We start from the raw sequence: 10,111 nt of genomic DNA, 5'->3' as shown, positions 1-10,111 counted from the left end.
TCAATATTGTCTTTCAGGAAGATGAGGTAGGTAGAAAAACTGCTGTGACCAGTTCATTAGATGGAGAGGGGCTGGTGTCATGGGATTAACACCTCAGCTTTACAGGGATGCAAAACCACCCCCTGCACAGCAGAACAAAGGTGAACTTTCTGAAGGAATCCCAGGAACAGTGTTTGTCAGGAATGCTGCAAGGAGTAAAATATGCCAGGTAGGGAAATCTTTTAGTGCCTGTGGCTGAGGAGGGGTGAGATGTGTGGTGTAAACTTGTACCATGAACTACTTTTACCATCCCCATCACTTGAAATACACAGCTGAGATTTTTACTGATCCCTGTGGTGATGGGTGTAAATCCTCCAGACCGACTTGAAGTACCAAGCACTATGGATTTGATTCAGCCACAACTGCAGGGATTTGATATCTAAAATATCACTGTGGTTCTAGTTCTTTCAGTAAGACCACAGAAAAAATATCCCATTATGATACAGTGTGTGTGTGTGCGTATGTGCAGATGTGCACGGTGTTGGCTGCCCTGAGACAGGCAGCGTTCTGAAGATAAGCAGCCTGAGAGGTAACCTCAGTTTTCTCATTGACCACCGAGCCTCAGCATCACCGTTTGAAACATAAATTTTATTGCAACAGAGAATTAAAAATAGTACATTTGAAAGAGTTGCAGAGTGCATGTCATCAAAGAACTAGTCAGAAATCACAACTCAAGCAAATCATGTACAATTGGAACAGAAAGTTTTATTAAAACAAGTGGAAATCAAACTCAAATTTTCCTTGTTTAATTTCACCATAACTGTGGATTGTGTATTTACAGTCTTCGCCTCTTGTGGTGAAGGTTCTGCTCAGGGCAGGGCAGGGATGGATGGGGAGGAGAGGTGGGTTTCAAAAGCTAACAGGATGTGAAAGTTTTCCAGAAGAAGTTCTTGCAGCCTGCTTTGCGTTCCCGGGGTGCCAGAGCGGGATTTGAGTTAGCCGAGCGCTCCAGCTCCAGTCTCACTTCATCCTGCTCAGCCCCTCGGGACAAGTCCTCAGACTCCAGGGCTTCATTTTCTGTCTGACTTGGCTCTGAAAGCAGTTCTGCCAAAAAGTACTTGGCCAGTTCCTTGGGGACAAAAGACAGAAAGGGAGAAAGAGATAGAGAGACCACAATTACTCCTTGATTTCTGGGGGCTCACCACTCTGTTCCTCTAAGACTTCTCCGTGGCCAGATTAGAGACATTCAGGATGCAGGAGGAGAAGAGGAGACCTGGCTTTCCAAAGAGCCCAGCCTGACAGCTGCTATGCAGCAGTTGTGTCTGTAGCATCTACCTGGTGTGGGGAACAAGCTGCTGTCCTGTGCATGACAGGGAATGAACCCGTCTTTACCTTCTCTCCCACGGCTCCAGCACTTGGTGAGGATGCCACGAGCCTGCTGCTAAAGTGACATGGGAAAGATCTTTGGGGAAGCAGGTAGGGGAGGTTGAATTGGTCACCATCTCACTGGGACTTATTTTTCTCCTAGTCCCTCCAAGCCTCGGCTGTCACCCAGCATGGATAAGACCATTGTTCTGTGCTCTAGGAAAGCTGTCTTCATTTTGCGACCCGGAGAAACCCTTGGGAGCTTCACCAGGAGCTCTGCCCTGTGCTCCAGCAGTGCCTGCTCCTTACTGAGCACCAGCACCCAGCTGGACTGTCTCACCTCCCAGCACCAGCTGCCCAACCCGTCGATGGCTCAGCCCCGGCGGGGAACGGGGGATCTGCGGGGAAAGCGGGGTCTGCAGCAAGGAACCGCGCATCTGAAACAAGGACACTGGGGAAGTCTGGCGAGGAACGGGAGGGCTCTGCAGCGGGCTGTGACAGGGAGCGGAGGTTCTGCAGGGGGGAATCGGGGTTTCTGTAGAAGCGGGAGCCTGCAGCGCAGCCGTCGGGGCGCCCGGGGGTACCCGCGGTGCCCGCCCCGTCGCGGGGCTCGCTCTCACCTGCTTCCCGGCGGCGGCGGCCAGCGACTTCTGCAGGAACTGCCGGAGCCGCGGGTCCGACGGGGCGGCCGAGACGGTGCCGAGGGCCAGGGCGATGGAGAGCAGGGCCAGGGCGCACTGGAGGCGGCACGACAGCATCTCGCCGGCGGGTCGGGCGCGGGAGGCGGCGGCGGGAGGCGCTGGCGGCTCCGCTGCGGCTCGGCTCCGGCGTTGGGGATCTCCTCGCCGCCCGCCGCCTTTATAAACCCTTCTCCTGACGTCAAGGCGGGGGCGCCCCCCTCGCCCCACGCCGCCGGGGGTGGGTCTCTGGGACGGGGGGGGAACGGGAGCGGGGATGCTCCGCTCTGCCCGGCGCCGGCCAAGCCTCCGCGGCTCCCCCTGAGCTCCCCTGGCCGCCCCCAGTCCCCGTCCCCAGATCACCGCCCGTCCAGAGCTCCCGACCGTGCCCTTCCGCTCCCTCCTCTCCTCCTCAAGCCCACCGCAGCAGCGCTGGGGGATCCCGCTGTCACCGCCCACCCGCGGCTCTGACCCAGCGCCGGAGGGTGAAGCCCCCCATCAGCCGCGCTGCCAAAGCCCCTCGCCCTGGAGCCGGGTCCCGCCCCGTCGGTGCGAAACGGTTCCAGAAGCCGGGGAGCTGCAAAGGGTCCCCTGAAGGGGGATTGCCTCCGGCTCCTGCAGGGGGTGCGGGTGCTGAGGCGCCCTTGGGGGTCCTTTGGCCTCCCCTGCCCCTGTGGGTGGCTCCGGCACCGGTCCGACCCCAGGCTCCCTCCCGGGGGCAGCTCCTGGGGCAGCGGGAGCCTCCGGGGACAGTGCCCGGCTCCTGCCGCGGCTCTGCCGCTCCGGGAGGCGATCACAAATGTGTGCCTGGGTCGGGGCGTGCTGGTCCCTGGCTCAGCCTGCGGGGACCCCTTTCTCCATCTCAGGGTCACTGGACATGCGGGTCCCTTGGCATCCACCACTGGGATGGTGGGACAGTCTTCCCCACTCCTCCAGCCTCTCCTGTGAGATGGCTGGTGCCCACAACGGGAAAAGCTGCTTCAACCCCCCTGAAGGATCAGCCTCCTCAGCTGTCTCCCAGCTGGCAGGAGCAGAGCAGGATGTGCTGGAAAGGGCCTCTGTTGTCAAAAAAGGAGCATCAGAATCTCTCCTATCTCAATTTCTAGCTGAAGAAAGTCAAATTCTTGAGAGGACAAGAATTCAAGTACTGTGAAAAGGTCTCCAGAAGCCTTCAAAATGACATTTTGTTTCACGATGAATTAATGTGCATCCCCTGCCCCACTTTCAACCCTGGTGGTGCTGTCTGTGTTTGTTGAAGCTGACCAGGGAGTGTGAAACGTGAAACAAAGTGTTCCTGCTCTGTTTCACAGTCCAACATGATGAATCGGTGCTGGTTGCTGGTTCCAGACAGGCAGGACTTTGGGCTGCACTGCCACTGCCCTCCCTGGATGGTGCCTCTCTTCCTTTGTGCAGTGAGGCTCTGCAACCTCACATAGCTTTCATCCTCTTCATCTTTCCCAAACTGTGGAGCAAAATTAATGAAAATCATGAGAGAATAAGCCTTCATTTGTAGCCCATGAGATCCTGAGGATTGGGTTTACTTGTGCTGCATTTATAGCCAGTTTTTCCTCATCTGCCTGATGTGAACAAGGCCAAGTTCTGTGCTCCCGGGACCCTGTCTGTCTTCTAGTACTGGTCTTGCTCTGGGGAAACCAGTAGAGAAGAATCAGCCCCTGCTCTGATTTAGGCAATTTCCCTTGCTTTGGGCACAGGACACAGCCTCCTACCAAGGCCAAGGGAAGTGATTGGATCCAAAAGAGCAGACTGTCCCTAAGGGCTGTGACTGCCAGAGCTTTTCTCTCCACCAAGATCCTGTGCTACCAGCTGGACCAGCATCTCTCTCCTCTTGTGGGCAAAGAAGCAGAGCCAGTCCTGGGCATGGCAAATAGCCAAGGCAGCAGATGCCGGGGCACCAAACCTGTCCTGAATCTCTTGCCTGCCTTCCAGAGAGGTTTCCTAGGAAAGGATTCTCTCAGCAATAATAATTTTGTCACTTTTCTAGATGTGCCAGTAGCAGCAAGCTGGGCTCTCCATTCTACCTGCACTGAGAATAGAGTTGTTCTTTATCCCCCAGGCTCTCCTGCTTGGCACAGCCCAGCCCAGCTGTGCCACGCTGCAATGCAAGCCTGGGCCAGCTTTGCAGAAGGCTCCAACTCCCCACCAGCTCATCCCAGCTCCCCCAGCCCAGGGCAGTGCAGCCTGCTTGGGTTCCACATTGGAGAGGAGCAGAGATGGGAATGAGAGACAACACTGGGTTATTTCAGACTCCCCTGTGGCTTACTGGAAGCTGTTACCTAACATCCACTGCCACTGCACAGCAGGCAACTCTTCAGGCTGGCACCCCTTCTGTCACTCAGTATGTCACCCCAAGGGGATGGGGACACTGGGAACTCCCATCTCTCCAGAGCTACCATCCTCCTTTGGCTGCCACAGTGATGGGTCTGCCCTGAAGTGCCAGAGGGATCAGTTCAGCACCTGTATGTCTTAGAGCACTGCAATGGGCTGGAGTGCAGCCTTGGACTGCTGCATAGGATGGAGAGCTGTGCTATATTTCATCACCCTTTGGACCCACCTGGACACCAACATGGAGATGAGAGCTGTAGGAGCTGGCAGAGTGCAGGAACAACCTAATTGATGAGTTCCCCTCTTTCTCATTTCCTGATAACTTCCTGTGGGGCCAACAGGACTTAGACACATGTAATGGGATTGTGCAGAGTTGCATAGCTCAGTTGGAGATGGATGGATACCAGGTAGGCTGGCAGGGATGGTTTCAGGAAGCTGGTATTGTCCTGCTGCCATCAAATGGGGGAAGATACCAGACTTGATTCCTAAGGGCTTTTGAGAGGCCATTCTTGATGTTCTGCCCAAACCCAGCCTGCTCAGCACCTTGCTCTTCCCCAGCTACCCACGGCACCTCTGTGTGCATGAGCCCAGCTCTGTTAAAGATGTTCAGACCAAAACTGTTCCTTGTCTGTCTTCACCCACCCCTTGTTTTTCATTTTTGCATTTACCCAGCCCAATCCTGCCCCGCCAACCCTCCCTGACCACGTGGCAGTGAAGGGCATCCCGCCATAGAACAATAATGCCCAATGGGACTTTGGGTTGGAGGAATGTTGTTGCAGTTGTTGGGCTCCCTACGTCCAGTTCCAGACGAGCACAGACCATCAGTCACACTGGGAATTCCTGGCTTGGACATTCACTGGCTTTTCCAGGTACCTGGGGACAAGGCTTGGAAGATGAGGTTGGCTCTGACTCCATCTCTCTGTGCAGCACTGGAGCTGAGTGGCTGTCCATCTGTTCCCCCCTCTGCCTGAGGGAGGCTGGAGGAGTTCCATCAGTGTCCCCCAGCAACAGGGCAACCGTGACTGCATGGAAGTGTCTTGCATTTGTCCCACTGAATTTCAGAAGCTCACCTGAGGAAAGTGTGGTTGGTTTCTTCTCTATGGTCATGCCCTCCATCAGGACATGACTAAGCTCCTGAGCCAGAGCAGCCTCAGAAAGGCTCTGACATCCATCTTTTTGGGATTTTACCTTTTTGGGATTCAGCTGAGGTTGTGAGGCTGGTGAGGCAGGACCAGAGACAAAGCTTTGATGGGACTGTTCCCTTAGAAATATCTCAGCCTGTTCAAAGGACAGAAACTGAACTCCCATGGGATCTGAGCCTTGTTGACAGATAAGGTTGAATGGACCAAGGTTCTTGGTAATGTTTGCAAGAATCCCTCTGATGTTCTCCTGAAAAACTTTTGTTTCTTTTCAAGGAAAATCTAAAGGAAAAAGACCACGTGCTTTGGTTCAGAAAAGCACCTTGTGCTGACCTGAAGAAACCAGCAACAAGGGAGTGGAGAAAGGAAGTCCATCTGCTCCATACAGGTCTGGACTGTCTCCCGCAGAGGACTCCTGGGGAAGGGGTAAGGACAGACCTCCAGATGTTCTCATGGCTGGTGCAGGCGTAGATCAGCGAGTGAACTGCAGACTGACTTACCAGTTTCCCTTCCCCCAGCTCCTCTATGGGATCAGTGTGCTCTGAATTTTTTTGCATTCATTCTCCAGCCAGATAAATCCATCATCCGCTGGGCTGTGGCAAAGGCAATTCTGTTCCTTTCTTTCTGCCGCAGCGCTGCAGGGCATGTGGCTTTGCAGACGATTGAATTGCTCTGAATTCCTGTGACTGCTTCCTTTCCCCCACGCTTCCAGCTTGCTCCAGGGACCCAGAGCAGCCCAGCAGTGCCCGGCTCTGGGTGCCCAGGCTGTGTGCTCGGCAGCGAAGCGTGCCCTCTGCTGTCACCGCAGCCGCCAGCCCGGCTCCATCGCACCTTATCTCCCTCGCTATCACCTGCGGAGCACTCTCCACACTCTCAGCTCTGCTTCCACGAGCAGGACAGTTCTGCCCTGGATCACCGCCTTGCCAGCAGGGAATACTGCTTTTCTTTATATTCTAGCGCTCAGACCGGTAGGGCTGAGCGGTGATCTGGGAGCCAGGGCGGTGGCATTCCCTGTACTGCCTCTGGACGTGCAGCTGGTGCTGTGGGGCAGTGAGGAGGCTGCTACAGCCCCACAGCTTTAACAGCTTGCTGGAAATCTAATAAAGCAGGTTTCTGCTCCGGGAGATCCAGACGAGTGGAGAAAAAGTATTCAGTCATTGCCTGAGTGATAATAAAAACCAAGAGCTCAATAAGGGAGAGAGCCTCTGGCTGAATGGTACTGTGTACCCCTGGAATGGGGCACAGAGACAGCAGCAATGTTGGGGCTGTTCATGGACTTACAACAGCTCTGAGAGGTTCTGTTTTTATAGTAAAACTTGGGCACAGATCCAAAAGAATTTGCCTCTCCATCAATTACAAGCCTCTGGGATTTCTGCTCCAGTAGCAAAGAGGGAAGGCAGTCAGGCTGTGGAAGTTCACAGAGCTGGAATTCTAGTACCTAATTTTTGAAATGTCTCTCTCTAAGAGCCTGAGCTGTGTTTAGGATTTCTGATGCTGCTACCTGAGATTTATTCCCAATCTCAGCCACTTAGGATATTGCCATGGCATCCATAGGGCTAATAGCAACTGCCTTGAAGAGAAAAGGGAAAGGGAGAGGGAAGAGAAAGGGGAAAGGAAAGACATGGTAAAGGCAAGGGAAAAACCAGCACAAACACTCACAGAAACAAAGCTGAATAGGCTGAGCTAAGAGTGATGTACCAGGTATAATATGAGAGTTAAATACCAGGGTATTTATCTGTACTACTGCAGTGGCTGCCAGGAGTCAGGGCTGTGTTTGGGACCATACAGAGAGATGCTGGCCTGAGCTGTGAGGAATTGTTAGCAAAAGAAAAGAGAATATGGGTACAGATGGATGAGCACATAAAATCAAGAAATAATTATCTCTGCTTTATTCTATGTCTCTCCTCTATTAACACCATCTCTGTTCAGCCTGGAAAAGGCCCTGAGGAGACCTTATAGCACTTTCCAGCACCTAAACAGGATTATAGAAAGTCAGTGATGGACTTTTTACAAGGATATGCAGGGACAGGACAAAGAGGAATGGTTTTAAACTGAAATAGGGACAATTTAGGTTAGATATAAGGAAGTAATTCTTTACTGTGAGGAATGGGTAACCTAGAGAAGCTGCGGATGCTCCACACCTGGAAGAGCAGCCTGGATGAGACTTTGAGGAACCCGATCTTGTGGAAAGATGTCCACGGTTGGAATTGGATGACCTTTAAAATCCCTTCCAACCCAAACGACTCCATAATTCCAGGACTGCGTGCTTAAACTCCGTCTTCCACTGCCCTCTTGTGGAGACTCGGCAGAATGCAGCGGAGCGTCCCGGCCCCGGCCCCGGCCCCGGCCCCGGCCCCGGCCCCGGCCCCGGCCCCGGCCCCGGCCCCGGCCCCGGGGGTCGTCCATCAACGCTGCCAAAACAAATAAAGCATTCTCCCCTCTAACCCTGCTCACTCCCCTGGAGTTTGAATCCCCATTTCCATGCTGGGCCTTCCTGGCAAGCAGCCATTCCATAGGCTCTGTGGTGAACTTCCCTCTGAATGCCGGCCTGTCTCTGAAGCTAGGTTTTCCAAGGGCGGACAACCCAGCAGCACAGACACAGGCAGGGCCGAGCAGTTCAGTGTTTGTGGGTATAAAGCAGACACAAAGAGGGTGTAGGGCAGCTCTGTGTGTGAGGGCTCCCTCGCCTCCCCAAACACCACCCGTGCCAGATGCCTGCAGGCCTGTGACCGCGGATTGCTATCGCTTCAGCTGAACTGCCCGGAAAAGCCATGACATCACTGTTTAAAAAAAAAATAAAATTCGTCAGGAGGAGGAAACCATGCTCCGGGAAAATACAGTATTTATTTTGCAAGTGCAGCTGGGCAAGTCAATAGGAAATAAAGGTCGTGGCTGCACAGCTGCTTTTCTGGGGCAAGTGGAGCTGTCAGTCCAGCCCAGCCGCTTCCAAAAGTGACAACTGCAGTAACCAGAGAGGCGGTGAGCTCAAAGGCAAGCAGGTCCTGACAGGGAGGGGAGAAATCTAAATATGTGTGTCAAATGAGAGCAGTGTGTCAAAACCCTGCTGTGAGGACAGCCAGCTTTACTAAACATTAAAAACCCACCTGAGAAAGGTGGAAAGGGAAAGTAAGAGAGGGAATAAGGTGGGAAAGCAAGATTTTGCTATTGTCAACTCTCAGGCAATGATCCATTTGTGGTGATTTTTCCACCACCCTGTGTCTAACACGAGTAAGTTGGTGAGGGCTCATGCTGGCCTCAGCCTTCAGGATAAAAGATAGGCTCTTGCTCAGAAGGATGCTTGGGAAGACCTCACTTCATGAAATGCCTGCCCCACAGCAGGCAGGAGCTTGCTGCAGGCTGCCAGGCAGCTTGTCCTGCCTGGCCAAACCAAAGAGGAGAGAGAGAGAGGCTGGCTTTGCTCAGCTCTTGCCTTTTTGTGGGGTTTCTTCACATGCCAGCAGCTCTGGGCTGCTGGGAGACAAGCCAGAGGAGCTGGGGGTCACAAAATCATAGAATGGCTTATGTTGGAGGGGATGTTTAAGATCATCTTGTTACAACCCGCTGCCATGGGCAGAGACATCTAATCAGAGTAACTGATTAGCGTTACTCAAGGCCTCATCCAGCCTGGCCTTGAACACTTCATGGATTTGACATCCACAGCTTCTCTGGGCAACCTGTTCCAGTGCCTCACCACCACCGTGGGTAAGAATGTTCTCCTAATAGCTAATCTAAATCTACTTTCCTTCATCTTAAGGCCATTCCCCCTTGTGCCCCTCACATGTCCTGGTGAGAAATCCCTCTCCAACTCTCTTGTGGGCTCCCTTTAGGTACTGTAAAGTGCTCTAAGGTCTCCCTGGAACCTTCTCCAACCTGAACAGCCCCAATTCTCTCAGCATGTCCTCACTGAAGATGTGTTCCAATCCTGCAGCCAGCTTAGTGGCTCTCCTCTGGACTCACTCCAACGAGTCTTCCTTGCCCAGAGCTGGACACAGTCCTCAGGGAGGAGCCTCACAAGACAAGAGTAGAAGTTGAAAAGTTTAACTTTCATCCTGAAACAATGTGTTTATTTAGAGGCAAACAGGAAAAGACAACTGCATTGCCTTTAGATGAGCACAAAAAGCAAGAGCTCAAAGATGTCATAAGGAAGAGCAGCAGACCTAAAAGATGAGGACCAGCCACTCTATCCAGCTCAGCAGCCTGTCGAGATCCAGAGGCTATGCTAAGCAAGACAATTCCTCAGGTGAAACTTCTCTAAGAACAGCATTGCTGTTATCAGTCATCATGATCCCACTTATGGGGCCCAAAAGCATCTTCATAGCTCCTGATCCTAAAAAAGTTCAGCTGATGTCAGCAATAGTTGTCTCAGCCTGCTGTGACCATCAGAAGGCCAATTCAGAGCAGCAAGGATGCTGCAACACAGCAAATTGGCTCCCCCTCTTGGCATTTTCTTCCCATGCAAAGCTGCTTTGGTTATCTCACATCCACCCCTGTTCCATGGTGTGTTGAAAACCACATCCTTCTCTTCATCTCCAGCTCCTCCTAAGTGCAGCCCCTCCTGACCCTGCAAACAGCCAAGCCCTCCCCTTCCTGCTGGTGCTTCCAAGTGTT

At 53.1% G+C, this 10,111-nt stretch overlaps 1 protein-coding gene across 1 annotated transcript; it reads right to left on the bottom strand.

Annotated features, from left to right (window-relative positions):
• Nucleotides 1-608: 608 nt before the first annotated feature.
• On the bottom strand, nt 609-2,201 carry SST (somatostatin). Its single transcript, XM_064721041.1, has 2 exons — nt 1,965-2,201; nt 609-1,108 (listed from the first exon to the last, which is right to left on the bottom strand). Exons 1-2 carry the CDS (start codon nt 2,100-2,102, stop codon nt 896-898), a joined length of 351 nt encoding a protein of 116 aa, XP_064577111.1. The 5' UTR covers nt 2,103-2,201; the 3' UTR covers nt 609-895.
• Between the last annotated feature and the right edge of the window lie 7,910 nt (nt 2,202-10,111).

The sequence above is a fragment of the Zonotrichia leucophrys genome, chromosome 9 (assembly GCF_028769735.1).
Source record: "Zonotrichia leucophrys gambelii isolate GWCS_2022_RI chromosome 9, RI_Zleu_2.0, whole genome shotgun sequence".
NCBI lineage: Eukaryota > Metazoa > Chordata > Aves > Passeriformes > Passerellidae > Zonotrichia > Zonotrichia leucophrys.
The sequence above is the reverse complement of the archived record's forward strand: the minus strand, read 5'-3'. Positions and strand labels throughout refer to the sequence as shown.